Source organism: Cnephaeus nilssonii (assembly GCF_951640355.1).
Source record: "Cnephaeus nilssonii genome assembly, chromosome: 7".
NCBI lineage: Eukaryota > Metazoa > Chordata > Mammalia > Chiroptera > Vespertilionidae > Cnephaeus > Cnephaeus nilssonii.
The window spans coordinates 88,178,263-88,195,265 of NC_137078.1; the positions used below are offsets into that span (position 1 = coordinate 88,178,263).

At 41.3% G+C, this 17,003-nt stretch overlaps 1 protein-coding gene across 1 annotated transcript; it reads right to left on the bottom strand.

Moving 5' to 3' along the window:
- Positions 1-1,029: 1,029 nt before the first annotated feature.
- TMEM50A (transmembrane protein 50A) lies at positions 1,030-16,790 on the bottom strand. Its single transcript, XM_079776884.1, has 7 exons — positions 16,635-16,790; positions 13,609-13,713; positions 12,529-12,641; positions 9,205-9,272; positions 6,399-6,491; positions 3,698-3,758; positions 1,030-1,540 (listed from the first exon to the last, which is right to left on the bottom strand). The coding sequence occupies exons 2-7, from the start codon at positions 13,699-13,701 to the stop codon at positions 1,495-1,497; spliced, it is 474 nt and encodes a 157-aa protein (XP_079633010.1). The 5' UTR covers positions 13,702-13,713; positions 16,635-16,790; the 3' UTR covers positions 1,030-1,494.
- Positions 16,791-17,003: the final 213 nt, after the last annotated feature.

Genomic DNA, 17,003 nt, shown 5'->3' on the forward strand with positions numbered 1-17,003 from the left:
TGGACTTCAACCTCTAAGATCCCCTCCAATTCTCACAGCCTATGGATCTGAAACGCACCATGGCTGATTTGCTGTGGGATGACAGCAATACAGTTACTTCTTTGACCAGGCCGAATTCAAAACATACATACAGGGAGGTAACTATGGCTGACAAGGTTTAAGTCATCTGAGAGATATTTGTGTTTAATGAAGGCTAATTGTAGCAAGTTTTATGAAAGAAAACATTTCAAACTGTAGTTCTGAAGAACATGTACCCATAGTTAGCTAGCTCCTTTAAAAAAAAATCCCACTTGGCTAAAGTGGGAAGCCTGGCGGGGGAGGTGAGGGAGAGAAGGAAGGGATAGCAGGGTTCCAAAGAGGAAGAGACTATGAGCACTCCCAGTAGTTAACGTTTGTAATTATAATTGACCTGGCTGGTCTATTTTGAGCATAGTGTTTCATTGCAGAGATACAATGAAACATGGAATCCAATTTATTATGAAACCAAACCACCAACAACAAAATTTGTTACCTGAGTATAGTGTCAAATCCCTATCTTTTCTTCTTTCCTTCAATGGTAGCTGTGGAGTGACTGTGTGTCCCACCAGAACCAGGTGGCACAACTGATCATGGATCAGTGGCACAGATGGACACTTTAATATATATTTCTTTATTGATTTCAGAGAGGAAAGGAGAGGGAGAGAGAGAGAGAGAAACATCAATGATGAGAGAGAATCATTGATTGGCTGCCTCCTGCATGCCCCCTACAGGGGATCGAGCCCACAACCCGGGCATGTGCCCTTGACCGGAATCGAACCCAGGACCCTTCAGTCCGCAGCCATCGCTCTATCCACTGAGCCAAACCAGCTAGGGCCAGAAGGGACACTTTTGAGGAGCCTGGTAGCTGGATCAGGAGCTGCTCCCGACATGCTCACTCACCCCTTGGGAGACTTTTAATAGCTACTTACTTATACTGAAACATTTTCAGAATTTAGCAAAACTGAATAAACCCAACACAAAGTATAGTGAGAAAGAATTCTGACCACTGAATAGTTTTTAAAAACAAGAAAATGTTTATATTTCACTTAATATTTGACACAGAAGAGCCCACATTTAAACAAACACATCATATCTTAAGAGCACTTTAATTGCATTTTGGATCTTGGTTATGACAAATACTCATATAAGATGTATCCACAATTTCTTTTCTAATTTATTTTTATTTTTACAATTATACCATGATAAAACTTAACAAAACTTACTCACGTGGAATACTTTTCCTTAACATTTGATAAGTTAATCAAATGCATACCACAATAGATTTTTGTTGTTATTGTTTAAATAGCGATTTCTCATGATTTTAGTATCACACAAATGTAAGCTGAGACTACACTCAGAAATAAGTTTAGAAAATGTCATTACAAAAGATTGGGAGTGAGTATTAAAAATAAAAAACAAACACAATAGAACAAACCCATGCAGGGCTGTTGTACAGGAGCAATAAATCAGATGTTTTCACTGCCACAAGTCTTCAGTGCGGCCAAACTTAAAAACCAGTCCCCTGTGAATAAAACGAGAAGTATCACATGACTAGTTAAGTTTGGGAAAAGCAAAGATATGTGAGACTTAGAATCATGGGAAACTAGCACCAAAGAATAATTGATGAGCTGTATGAAAAAACCATGCGCTGTATCAGAACAGAAACCGATCACTCTTAAGGCAGTAAATTCTTCCACTGTGCTCAGCTGTGCTATTTATCACCAGCGTCCTCCATCCTTAACTATGAGTATTGGGGACATATGTCACCCTTAAAAAGTTAATCAAGGCCGAAACCAGTTTGGCTCAGTGGATAGAGCGTCGGCCTTCGGACTGAAAGGTCCCGGGTTCGATTCCGGTCAAGGGCATGTACCTTGGTTGTGGGCACATCCCCAGTGGGGGCTGTGCAGGAGGCAGCTGATCGATGTATCTCTCTCATTGATGTTTCTAACTCTCTATCTCTCTCCCTTCCTCTCTGTAAAAAATCAATAAAATTAAAAAAAAAAAGTTAATCAAGGCTTAGTATGTAACCATTATATGTCTGACTTTTATCAAATTCATTCAACAAACCTTATTTATTTATTTATTTATTTATTTATTTATTTATTTATTTATATTGATTTCAGAGAGGGAGTGGGAGATAGAAACTTCAATGATGAGAGAAAATCATTGATCAGCTGCCCCCTGCATGCCCCCTACTGGGGATCGAGCCCACAACCTGGGCATGTGCCCTTGACAGGAATTGAACCCGGGACCCTTCCATCCACAGGCCGACGCTCTATCCACTGAGCCAAACTGGCTAGGGCTCAACAAACCTTTTTTGAGTATCAAGGTACTAGGTGCTAGATGCTAGGGCTATAAAGATAAATAAAATATAGTCCTTGCTCTCAAGTTGTTCTTTTTTTTTTAAATCCTCACCAGAGGATTTTTTTAGAGGGAGTGGAAAGGAAGGAGGGGGTGGGGAGAGAAACATCAATGTGAGAGAGACACATTGATTGGTTGCCTCCCGCACATGCCCCAACCAGAGCAGGGGAACAAACCTACAACCCAGGCATGTGCCCTTGACTGAAACTGAACCAGTGACCCTTCAGTGCACGGGCCTATGCTCTAACCACATAGCAACACCAGCCAGGGCAAGCTGCTCACATTCTTGATGATCCAATGTGGTAAGTATTGGGGAGGAGGGGAGAGGTATATATACCAAATGTTAAGGGAGCACAGAAACAGAATTTATTCTGTCTGAATGTGTTAGAAAAGGATTTACAGCCCTGACCAGTGTGGCTCAGTTGGTTGGAAGGTTGACCTGTGCACCAAAAGGTTGCTGGTTCGATTCCCGGTCAGGGCATGTGCCCAAGTTGCGGGCCTCATCTCTGGTAGAGGGTGTGCAGGAGGCAGCTGGTCAATATATCGCTCTCACATCGCTGTTTCTCTCTCTCTAAAAATCATTTTTAAAAAAGAATCGTAAAAAAAAAATTCTGATTCTTGTTTAACAGGTCTCTCTTCAATTTATTTCTCTACTCTTTAAAAAATTTATTTTTATTTATTGATTTGAGAGAGAGAGAGAAATGGGGGAGGGAGAAGAAGAGGGAGAAGGAAAAAGAAAGAGAAACACTGATTTGTTGTTCCACTTATTTATGCATTCATTGGTTAATTCTTGTATGTGCCCTGAGCAGGGATCAAACCCGCAACCTTGGCATATCAGGATGATGCTCCTACCAACTGAACTACCCGGCCAGGGTGGTGGTAGCAATTTTAAAAATCAATGTATATTCCAAAGATTGGCAGCAAACTAACCCATGTATTAAAAATATCTTTCTTGCCCTGGCTGGTGTGGCTCAATTGTTGGGTGCCATCACTTGCACCAAGAGGTTGCTGGTTCAATTCTTGATTAAGGGCACATGCTCAGGTTGCAGGCATGGTCTCCGATGGGGGTGTGCAGAAGGCAGTAGAAAGAGCATCGATGTTTCTCTCTCTCTCTCTCCCTCTCTTTTCCTCTCTCTCTAAAAGTCAATAAATTATTCTTTTTTAAAAAAATCTCATTCTTTATATTTTATGATAATAACATGGAGGGGCACTGAACAGGGTAAATAAAGCAACTAAATATATAAATGACATAAAAGAAACTATGATAAAGAAAGCATTAAAAAGAAAAGATAGGATGAAAAAGGCAAAACAAACTTACCCAAAAAAGATGAAGGCGTTTTGGAAAAATACAGCAATTCCAGGGTACACTACGGCTTTTTCTGTAAAAATAATAATAATATACTAACAATAATGTAAAATAATAATAATTATAATATTTAGAGGTTTATCATCTCAAAACATTTTAGTTTCTGATAATCTGGTGCATGTCAATTTTCCTAATATAATTGATCTTGCTGGTAACTATGGTTGGTTTGAGTATTAAATGACATAATACATGACAGAGTCTAGTATTGGTTTAGTAGTTGACAGATCCCTTCATTCATTTAACAAATACTGAGTACATACTATGTTTGACACTGTTTAATGTGCTGAGGAACGCCCAGCCAGCGTAGCTCAGTGGTTGAGTGTTGACCCAGGAACTAAGAGGTCACCAGTTCAATTCCTGATCAGGGCATATGCCTGGGTTGTGGGCTCAATCCCCTGTAGGGGGCATGCAGGAGGTAGCCGATAGATGATTCTCTTTCATCATTGATGTTACTATTTCTCTCTCCCTTTCCCTTCCTCACTGAAGTCAATAAAAAAATTTTTTAAAAAATAGAATGACTCATAAAGATCCTGTAGAAAGGCAACTTATAAAATTATAGATCTGCTACTAATGATTCTCAAAGCATAACCTGGTTCCAAAAGCCTTTTGGAAAGAAATCTTAAAATTCTATGAGATAGCCCTAGCCGGTTTGGCTCAGTGAATAGAGCGTCGGCCTGTGAATTGAAAGGTCCTAGGTTCGATTCTGGTCAAGGGCACATGCCCGGGGTTGTGGGCTCGATTCCCAGTGGAGGACTTGCAGGAGGCAGCCAATCCACGATTCTCTCCCATCATGGATGTTTCTATCTCTCTCTCCCTATTCTTTCCTCTCTGAAATCAATAAAAATATATTTTATTTTATTATTATTTTTATATATATATATTTTTTATTGATTTCAGAGAGAAAGGGAGAGGGAGAGAGAGATAGAAACATCAATGATAAGAGAGAATCATTGATTGGCTGCCTCCTGCATGTCCCACACTGGGGATTGAGCCCGCAACTTGGGCATGTGCCCTTGACCGAAATCGAACCTTGGACTCTTCAGTCCACAGGCTGACGCTCTATCCACTGAGCTAAACCAGCTAGGGCAATAAAAATATATTTTAAAAAAATTCTTTGAGATAAACACATTCCTATAAAAAGGAACTCTGTATTAATAGTTATATCTGGGAAAGAAGAATTATCGGTAATTTTATATTCTTCTCTGAGCTCTTTTATAGTCTCGGTTTTCTACAATGAACAAATATTATGCAATTCAAATAAAAAAAAGTAATTTTTTTGTCTTTCTAATATGATGGTGACAAAGATTTTGTAGCAGCAAGAGAACTACTTACCATATTACGTTACATGCAAAAGCAGGCTTCAAGAGTTTATTTATGCTATAATTATCCTCTCTAATGAAATGGTAATATGCAAATTAACCATCACTCCGCTACATAAGCCACGCCCACCAGCCAAATCAGGGCGAGTATGCAAATTAACCCCAATCCAAGATGGCTACAGCCACAGAGAGCAAGGTTTCCCAGGTAACAGAGCAAGCCAAGCTTTCCATAGCCGTTGCAGGCCTAAGCCTCCACTCAAGCTACAAAGTTTCAATTATAGAAGGTAAACAAATTCAAACAAATGGCGGCAGAATGGAGCTTGAGAGAGCAGGCCAGGGTTGCCACTGGCAACAGGGGAAGCAAAGCTTTCCGCACACCCTGGCCGGGCTCACCCGCTTAAAGCTACAAAGTTTCAATTGTAGAAGGTGAATTAACTGCCACAGAAATGGCTGCCGCCCCAGGCTACAAAGTTTCAATTGTAGAAGGAAAATAAATCCCAGATACCAGGGCCTCCCCTTGGGTTGCCAGGGGGCGTGGCCGGCCTGCAAACCACCACAGGCCCCTCGCTCAGGCCGCCCCACACCCCAAGGGAACCCCCACCCTTATCTGTGACACCCTTCAGGGCAAACCAGCTGGCCCCCACCCGTGCACCAGGCCTCTATCCTATCTAATAAAAGAGTAATATGCAGATTGATCATCACTGCAACACTCAATATAGCTGCCCCCATGTGGTCAAAGATCATGGGCACGAATTTCGTGCACCAGGCTTCTAGTCCAGTTTCTACAAATCAGTAGTATTGTATTTTTACTATGATAAACAGTCAATTTTACATGGAACATTAAGTAGTTTTTCATATATTCTGATATCCCTCAGGCAAAATTTCAGCCAAGGATCTAAGAGCAGGCCTTTATCTGAGCTTGCCTTAAACTGGCCTCATGTAACAGATGCACGTGAAATGTTAATTTACTTTTCTATCTAAAAGGAAATGATGTCATTATCAGAAATTTATTAGCTCAATAAATTCTAATTCTAGGATATTAGAGCTATGCATGGATATTATTCAGCAAATCAAAACCTGCCAAGTAGCTGGAGAACATATATATTCTGCTTTTGAGGTTTTTGGAAACCAAAGAATAGCAAGGCTTGGAGCTATGTCCCATTCCTTCCAGGATACTAAAAAGATACCAAACAAAACAAAATACTGTTAGGGAGAGGGGAGTTCCTAGGCATAAATGTATTGCTAGTAGGTGGCCTACCTATATGAAAAAAATAACCAACTTTAATGCTCAATTTCAGTATTCCATTGAAGTAAAATATAAGCTGCTCTCTTACCTTTAGCAACATAGCCACCAAAGAGAATCCACATAGATGCAATCAGAGAGCCAAAGGCCAACATGAAACCAATGAACAGCCAAATGCGCGCACCTTAAAAGAAATAACATTTTACCAGAATTGTTTTTCAGATGGCAGCAGTCACTTCCATTAACTTTTAAAAAAGAAAACAAAAACTCAAACAGAAAAAATGTGTAGTTATCATTAAAATCTAAAATAAAAAGATCAGATGTGTTGAGTATCTTTCAATAGTGAAAACATTGGCCTTTTTCTTGTTGGCTGGTCTGTGTATTTTAAGTGCCTATATTTACTTTCCCTAAATATCTACACTAAAAAAAAAAACTGTCCTCAACTGTCCAATAAAAGTCTTACAAAATATGTTTCACCGTATTTAGATACTCATTTTTCATATATTTTTAGAAATAGTGCTGCAAAATTTAAAATCCTCCAAGAGAGCTTTCAAACAAAAACATAGGTATACTTACAAAAGATTCATATTCAATGATATTTGAATCTAAACACTATCATATTTCACTTTCAGGGAAGTTTGGCAGCAAAATAAATACATATTTATTATGGCTTGCACTTAGAAAAGCTGCATTAAAATTATGTTAACAGAGGAAGACTTAAATCACATTTAAATAATATTTATGAAGATCTGCTATAAAATCATTAAACTGCCTAAATGAACTCTGAGCTGAGTTTATTTAATTAGCATGGCAAATAGAATGCTATATTTAAAGATTTATTTCATATCCAAACATAAAATAATAGTTATGAAATAAATAAGCTGTTACTCATAGATGTGATATTAAAACAAATACACACACACACACACACACACAAAATAAATACAACTGTCTCTGACCCGTACAAAGCTACGCTAGCTAAAAAATTTTATTTAAAGATGTGATGATGGCCATATTCTTCTAGTCTTAGTTCTAGCTATTATTTTCTTACTAGAGGTCCGGTGCATGGAATTCGTGCACGGGTAGGGTCCTTAGGCCTGGCCGGCGATCAGGGCCAATCAGGGCCTTCCGGCTGCTGGCCGGGGCCTTCCTTCCGGCTGCCAGCTGGGACCTTCCTTCCCAGGCTGCCGGCCACTGGCCGGGGCCTTCCTTCATTCCGCACCACCTCCTGGCGGTCAGTGCACGTCATAGCAAGCAATCGAACTCCTGGTCTCCCAGTTGAACTCCCGAGGTGACACTTTGCATATTAGCCTTTTATATATATAGAAGATTATTATCAACACTAACTACTAACATTCACCTATTCCTTTAGTTTACGAAGTTATGGTAGGTCCATGTTTCTGTATCTCTTCTACTTACGTTCATCTACGAAGACAGTGAATGAACCAAGAGAGATCATAGCTGACTAGTGATTTCTCCTATCCTATCCAATAAAAAGGGAATGTGCTAATTGACCGTCACACCCTCACAAAGATGGCCATGCCTACAACCAATAAGGAGGGGATATGCTAATTGACTGCCACACCCTCAAAGATGGCAGCGCCCACAGCCACAAGATGGCAGCGCCCAGTCCCCTCAGCCCCACCAGGGCAGCAGGCGTGTGGCATGGCCGGGCTCACCCCCAGACGGGTCCAGCTGCTCTGTGCACCTGCCTCTGGAGCCCCCCAGTCCCCTCAGCCCCCCAGCTGCCAGGGCCGGCCAGAGGCGCAGGCAAGCCTCGGATGTCGGCTGCCCAGCCTCCCATGGTGGACCCAAGGTGCAGGCAAACCTCGGATGGTGGCTGCCCAGCCGACGCCCAAGGCACAGGCAAGCCTCGGATGTCAATTACCCAGCCGCCCAGGGCAGGCCCGAGGTACAGGCAAGCCTCAGATAACCAGGGCTGGCCGAGGCTTGCACTGCCGGCAGTGGCAGCAGCAGAGGTGTGATGGGGGCATCGCCTTCCCCTGATTGCCGGGTCGCCTCCTGCCCCTGAGGGCTCCCGGACTGTGAGAGGGGGCAGGCCAGGCTGAGGGACACCCCCTCCAGTGCATGAATTTTCATGCACCGGGCCTCTAGTTTCATTATAAAAACAAACAAAAAACCTTGCAATTTGCCTATATCCAAGTTTATTTCTGTATGGATGTAATACTTTCAATTTACCATTTACATTGCTTAATAAATATTTGTCCCCTCAATTCTCTGAGCAAACTGGACTCTAGGAAACTGTGCCACACATGTCCTGTATCCTGTCTACCTCGGGTGCATGGCAAAGGAGTCCAGGGGACATGATTTCCTCAGCTGAGGAGGAAGGGCCTGGATGAACCCACACACTAAAATTCTATTATTATATTCAGTATGCAAGATAAAAAGAAGTTCTGGAGGTTGGCTGCACAACAATGTGAATGTACTTAACACTACTGAACTACATTTAGAAATGGTTAAGATGGCTAATTTTATGTTGTGTATTTTAAAACAGACACTAAAACTTATGATTCTAAACTATTTCAAAATGCTAATTCAATCAAATAAGGTTGGCACTAAAGGGAATGAAATTTATATGGAATAGCTGGAAAGTAAGGCAAGTTCTAGTTTGCATATATATTCATTATATACTGTTCTTTACTGTATACATTTGTATCTACATTATTGCACAGGGTTGTATATTCAAAACTGTATATTCTGTACTTTAAAGCCAACTCTAACCAAATGCAACTTTTACCTTATACCTTGGAACCTGTAACTTCTGCTCTAGATACACCTCCATTCTATTCCTGACCTAAAGGAGTTAGACAAGTGGCCTTCCCATATATATTCTCATTTTAAGGATGCATAGTAAGACATTATTTGTACCTACTTACCTGTTTGACCCAGGCAACCTTCACTGTAACTATCTCCTCGGACTTGTCCATTCGATACTGCATTAATCCTGTATAAATAAAATCAAGAAATCAGGGTTTCCGATGCCAAGAGGAGACTATCCATGACATCAAATTACCAGATACAAAAAGCTAGAGTTCCTCAAATTTAATCTTAGGCCTCATGAGTCTTGAGTAATAGATTCATATGACCTTAAGCAAGTCCCTTCTACCAGACCCTAATTTTTTCAATAAATGTATTGAATATTTGAACCCTAATGCTCTAAAGCAGTAGTTATAGTTGCAAGACTAGGAGAATCAGCCACCACCTGGGAACACATTAGAAAGAAAATTCCCAGCCCTATCCAAACTTACTGAAGCAGAAACTCTTGAGTCTGCAGCTGAGCAATCTGAGTTTTAACAGGTCCTTTAGATCAGGCGTCCTCAAACTACGGCCCATGGGCCACATGCGGGTGTTTTTGCCGTTTTGTTTTTTTACTTCAAAATAAGATATGTGCAGTGTGCATAGGAATTTGTTCATAGTTTTTTTCAATCTATAGTCTGGCTCTCCAACGGTCTGAGGGACAGTGAACTGGCCCCCCATTTTAAAAGTTTGAGGACCCCTGCTTTAGATGATTCTGATGCTTTTTAAAATGTGAGTGAAATTCTCAAAATAGTTAATTATACCTCAATAAAAAAATTCTCAAAATTTTATCTTGCTAAGACTAGAATAATCTTTAGCTTGGTCCTATCTAGTTTTCCATTTGTACATATCAGACATACACAACACAAAGAGAATCAAGTGGTAAATCTTCTGTTTTTCACTTCCTGATAGATCTTCCAAACATAAAGTCTCTCACTGACTTTCATAGAGTACCACTCTAGACTGAGATAGCCTTGCCTTCTTTAGAAGTACCCTTAAAAAATGTTTAAATGTCATGGGAAAATGTTCACAATATACCAAGTTAAAAAGTTAAACATTATATACATTTAACACACACACATATACCACTAGAATATAAGCTTCATGAAGGCAGGGGCTCTGTCTATCTTGTTTCCCATTTTTATTTTCAGTGTCTATCACAGGGATTGACACATGGTAGATGTTCAATAAATGTATTGAATATTTGAACCCTAATTTTTTTCTTAATAATAGTCTTAATTTATTCATTCAAATATAAATTTTAATTTTTGTTTGTTTTTGTTAATCCTCACTTGAGGATACTTTTCCATTGATTTTTATTTTTATTTTTTTCCCCATTGATTTTTAGAGAGAGTGGGAGAGATAGAGAAAAAATCGATGTGAGAGGGACATATTGTTTGGTTGCCTCCCACACATGCCCTGACCAGGGCCGGGGATCGAACCTACAACCGAGGTATGTGCCCTTCATAGGAATCGAACCAGGAACCCTTCAGTCCTTGGGCCGATGCTCTAACCACTGAGGACTCAAATCTAAGTTTTAGAATGATCGAAATGCTCATAATTATTTTTTTTTAAATATTTGTATTGATTTCAGAGAGGAAGGGAGAGGGAGAGAGAGACAGAAACATCAATGATGAGAGAGAATCATTGATCGGCTGCCTCCTGCACCCTCCTCCACTGGGGATGGAGCCTACAACCCAGGCATGGGCCCCTGACCGGAATCGAACCTGGGACCCCTCAGTCCACAGGCCGACACTCTATCCACTGAGCCAAACCAGCTAGGGCTATTTTCTGTAGTCAAAGGAACCGCTGAGCTAAAGCCAGCCCCCAGCTAGGGCTATTTTCAATGACATTAACTAAATTACCTGGTACATAAAATAGATATATATATATTTTTTTAATATATTTTTATTGATTTCAGAGAGGAAGGGAGAGGGCAAGAGAGAATCATGATCAGCTGCCTCCTGCACGCCCCCTACTGGGGATCAAGCCCACAAGCCAGGCATGTGCCCTGACCGTGAATCGAACCTGCGACCTCCTGGTTCACATGTGGACACTCAACCCCTGAGCCACACAGGCCAGGCAAAATAGATATATTTTAAAACAAGCTTCATATTTTTAAAAATGCAGATGTTCCTGCATTAGTGGTTCTTAGCTCTTGTTTTTCCTTGCTGAGTCATTTGAATAAAATTCACAATTTTCTATTAGATAACCATGACCCTGCCTTGTCAGTCTTAATTATTAAGCCCATTCTCAAACAATCTCTATTTGTTCTCTGATATTACTAGTTTTATATGTAATCTTAAACTTACAGAAAAGTTGCAAGTACAGTTCAAATTTTTGCCCCTGAACATTTGAAAGTTGTCAACATGATGCCCCACAATCCCAGGAACTGTACTTCCTACAAACAAGGCATACAATTATATGTATTTCCCACAAACAAGGCAGTTGGTTCTAAAGAACCACAATACAACCATCAAAAGCAGGAAATGAGCAAGGATTCATTACCATTTAACCTTCAGACCTCATTCAAGTTCCCCAACTGTCCCAATAACGCTCTTTACCCCTCCCCGCCCCCCCGCCCCTAAATAATGCTCTTAATAGCAAAAGGATCCTGTCCAGAATCATGAGGTACATTTTGTTCTAGTGTCTCTCTAGTCTCCTCAGTCTTCTTTAGCTTTTATTACCTTAACCCTTCACTCCAATCTTACTGATCTCCATGCCAGAGAGTCCTGGTACTTGCTGCTGTCTGAAATGATCCTCTCTTATATGTATATCCCCATGATAAGTTCCTTCATTTCTACAAGTCTTTGCTCAAAAACCACCTTCTTAGTGAGGCATTCCTTGACTTGGTGTGAAATCTCTACATGCTCTGTTGACATTTCATATCTCCCTTCTCTGCTTTCTCTCGCTAGTGCTAACCGTTATCTAACATGCTATGTATTTAATTTATTTCTCTTTTGTTACTATCTGCCTCATTCATTAGAGTATAAATTCCAAAAAGGCAAGGATTTTCCCGGTTTATTCACTACTGTATTTCCTGTTTTTACAGCAGAGTGAGTCTGGGACTATAAAAGCTTAATAAATATTTGTTAGATGAATAAACAAACCCTTAGACAAAGTACACAGTTTCTGACCTAAAAGTAATGTTATAAACATTGATAGAATAGAAATAGGACAGCTGAGAGAAGCTGGCAGATAGAAGTGGAAGAGGAGAGGTAAAAGGAAGAATAGAAAAGAGTGTTGTGGCTTTTCTTTTTAAGTCCTCTATTATTTGACTTTTAAACGATGCCCAACCTGTTAACTTCACAACATTTCAAAAATTTAAATCTACTCAACTATGTGTAAAACATTTTTATTTTGTGACAACCTATGTAAATAGTGACACTGACAAGGACACTTACATTAGGAAGGCGATGGTTGCTATAACACCACAGGCATGGTATGAATGGTTGAACTCTTCCATAGTGGGGTAAATGACAGCTGCATCTATGATAATCCACCAGCCTGTGAAAAACTAAAACAAACAAAAAAGGTGACATCAAGGAGAAATTTCGGATATTAATCTCATATATTACTGGCTCAAAAGAAAGCAAGGTATTAAAGTAAAGGAATCCCTTCAATGAATTTCCAATTTTTTTCTTTTTTTTTTTTAAATATATTTTATTGATTTTCCACAGAGAAGAAGGGAGAGGGATAGAGAGCTAGAAACATCGATGAGAGAGAAACATTGATCAGCTGCCTCCTGCACTCCCCCCAATGGGGATGAGCCCGCAACCAAGGTACATGCCCTAGACCGGAATTGAACCTGGGACTTTTCGGTCTGCAGGCCGATGCTCTATCCACTGAGCCAAACCAGCTTCAGCTCCAATTTTTCTTAAATGTCCCAGCAATTTCAAATTGGCACATGGTTTAATATAGGATTAAATATTAGACACCCTTAAATCTGACAACAATGAATATTTATTAACATGAACTTGTTTTCTATGTTTACTTTAGTCATTATTTATATTTTCATAATAAAGTCTATAATCTAACTTTGGGAACTAGAAATCAGGTACAATATCTCATGGCAGGAGAAAGAAATAAAATGATTCAGATTCCGACTGACAAAAAGAATGGCCGGCTGCTGATATATTGTAAGCCTCCAGAAAGATATATGTATTGAAAAATAAAACAAAATTTCAAAGTAATATGGAGAATAATTGTTGATAGAATTTTAGCTATTCTCTTGACATTGTGAATAATGGCTACAGTTCTGCTTTTCCTTTTGATCAATTACAGTGAAGTTCACAGATGTTTCAGGTAGGATGCGAAAATCAATTTAACACCAAATGATAATTTATTTTACTTGAATCTGGTTCTGGATATTATCAAGGGCAAATATATAATGAAAAACATTAATTTGAAACATCATACAGAATTTAAAACATAAAAACAAACACACCAAAATAGTGAAGACCCAAATTATCAGTGACACTTACTAGAACACCAGCAGCAATGGAAGCAATAGTATTGCGTTTTTCCCCCCAATCAATGCATTCTGAGCATCTCAAGCCTTCTAGAAATCCAGACATTTTTTCAGGTCACTTAAAAAAAACAAAGAAAAACAGTTAAATAAAGCACTTCTATTTACTTGCTTCAAACCTGACTTAGATGTTCTTAGAAAATAATTAATAGCTCAGGAATAACTTAATAAAAGTGAAGTTACAAATACAGTTGATCCTTGAACACAAGAGGGTTTAGGGGAACCCAACACTCACGCAGTGGAAAATCTGAGGATAACTTTTTGACTCCTCAAAAACTTAACTATAAAAACAAACAAACAAACAAAAAACTTAACTATAGTCCCTCAGTAACCAGTGGAGGGGGGTTGGGGGGGGGAAGGGTGGTGAGGAGCGAGATTGGTTCCAGGATCTCCAAAGATATAAAAAAACCAAGGATGGCCAGGCGGCGTGGCTCAGTGGATAGAGCATCAGCCTGTGGACTGAAGGGTCCCAGGTTCGATTCTGGTCAAGGCCACATGTCTGAGCTGCGGGCTCAATCCCCAGTGTGGGGTGTGCAAGAGGCAGCCAATCAATGATTCTCTCTCACCATTGATGTTTCTCTCTCTCTCTCCCTTCCCCTTCCTCTCTGAAATCAATAAAAATAATGTTTAAAAAAATCCAAAGATGCTCAAGTCCCTTATATAAAACTAGAGGCCCAGTGCACGAAATTCGTGCACTCGGGGGCGGGCGGCGGGGGGGTGGGGGGAGGGGAGGGATCCCTCAGCCTGGATTGCGAGAGGGCGCAGGCCAGTCTGAGAGAACCCACTGGTGCACAATTGGGGCCAGGGAGGGACGTGGGAGGTAGGCCAGAGAGGGACCATGGGAGGGCTCCAGGGTGTATCCAGCCCGCCTCACTCAGTCCCGATCAGCCAGACTCCAGCAGTAAGCTAACCTATCGGTCAGAGCATCTGCCCCCTGGTGGTCAGTGCACATCATAGCGACAGGCCAACTGCCTGCCCCCTGCCCCCTGTCCCCCCGTCCCCCCCCCCCCCCCGTCAGTGCACATCATAGGGAGCAGTTGAGCAGCCTTAACATATCATTAGCATATTATGTTTTGATTGGTTGAATGGCTGACCAGGCAACTGGACACTTAGCATATTAGGCTTTTATTATATAGGATAGTGTAGAACAATGCATACAGTAGGTTCTCTGCATCTGTGGATTCCTGGGATGGGAAATCCCAGGATGCAGAGGGCTGTATATTTATTGAAAAAAATCCGTCTACAAATGGACCTGCACATTTCAAACCATGTTATACAAAGTTCAACTGTATTGTAGTTTGACTACATACACTTCTTCAGAACATTCAATTTAACTTTTGATAAACTTCCACATTATAACTTTAGAAAATAAAATCTGGATTCATTTATTTTCCCTTTTTTCCTATTTAGTATTTTTCTTAATTTAAAAGATGGCTTTGGCCTGCATTTATAAAATAAGTAAGTCCTGGGGAGGGATATATTATACAGTGAATAATACTGTATTGTATTATTTGAAAGTTGCTAAGAGAGTAGATTTTGAAAGTTCTCATCACAAGAAAAATTTTGTAACTATGCGGTGATGGATGTTAATTAGACTTATTGTGGTGATCATTTTGCAATATAAAGCATATCCAACCATTATGCTGTATACCATAAACTAATGTTATATTTCAACTATACCTCAATAAAAAATAAGAGATCATTTTAGTATATTTAAGTAATCTGAACAAAGGTAGATAGCCAAGTATTTAAAATTGTTATAATAATTATTAATTTTAATTCTAAACTATGTTATATGATTTTGATATTTACAGTCCAGGAGCACTAACATAGTGGAGAGACAAATGATCAACTTTCGCTCTGAGTTAAAGCATGCAGTCAGAAGAAAAAGATTTCTCTTATGAATTTATGCATTTTATTGAAAATGTGTTTCTTCAGATTAAGAAATTAAACACTGCACTGCAGGTCTACTCATATCACCTCATTATTTTTTCTTTCTCCAAGCCTGGCTTTTGGTGTAATTTCTACAAAAAGAACAGCCATTTCATTTTGATATCTCTATCTCTGATTCTAACAGCTATTTTCCAGCCAAAAGAAAATACAACACTGAAATGAATATTCAGATGTAAAAATCCACTGCTAAATTACCAGAGTTGACCAAGTTACATAAAACATTCTTCCGAGACGAGCTGTACAGACATGGCTTGAGACACAGCCATAGTATCTGTCTCAGGGTATGAAAAGGCCAGAATTACGTATAACTTCCTGATAATCCACAAACACCCAAACTCCCACCGCGCATCTGAAGCCGTCCATCAAGCTCCTCTGCAGCCAGCAATCCTGACGGTCTAAAAACATGGTATCCTAATAAAGAGCAACGAATCCAACTGCACCGTCCCTAGGTAAAATGAAATGTTAAAAACTGCGATGTAACCAGGGCTCATTTGCCTCTAAAACAAGCTTAATTTTGAAAATTCACTCGTTTCAGTCTCCCCCGGGAGGAACAGCACGCCGGTGTCTGTTTACTTTCGGTTCTTCCCAGGGACCCCGCCTCGAGTCCCTTCTCCGGCGCTTCCTCGCCGGCACCATCCCGCCCAGCTCCGCCCACAGACGCGGGGCTCTCGGTGTGGGGTGCGGACTGGGAAGGTCTGGATACTGGTTCTGGCTCGCCGGGTGAACCAGCCGCGCCTCAGTTTCTCCAGCGGTAAAGCAGGGGAGGCAAGGCGACTTCCAGGGGTCCTGTGAGTCCCGGGAAGGGCGCGGCCCGGCAGCCTGGCGGGATCCGCACGCGGTGGCCCTCTCCCGCCGCCGCCGGACCAGGTCCGAAGCAGGCAGCCGGCCGGAAGGTCCAGCCGGGCACAGCCCCGTCTGTAGCTCCCAGAGCGGGAGACAACGACTCAGCATTCGCCGGCACGGAGTCCGGGTCCGAGCACTATCCTGCCGCGGCGATGCCTTCCTCCCCCGCTCCCACCTGGCACTTACGTCCAGCCCCGCCCGTGCAGTCGGTCCGGAGCCCGGTGTCCTGCCACTCGGGGCCGCCTCACGCTCCCGGTTTCAGGCAAAAAAAACAAAACCACCACAGGCCGCCGGATACCCGGATGGAGCAGCGCCACCCCCGGGTCTGGGATGCGCATGCGGAGACAGGGACGGAGGGCGGGGCGTCGGGGTGGGAGGAGAGAGGGCGGGGCTAGGGTCGGAGTCACGCCCACTACGCCGACGTCTCTGCGCATGCTCGGCGCCGGCAGCGGCCAGGCGGAGCTCTCCGCCCCGCACTGTTCCCTGAAATAGTAGTTAGGGTACACCTTTCAACTCTGGGTGCGAGAAGTAACTCTGTACTGAGGCTTCGAAAGG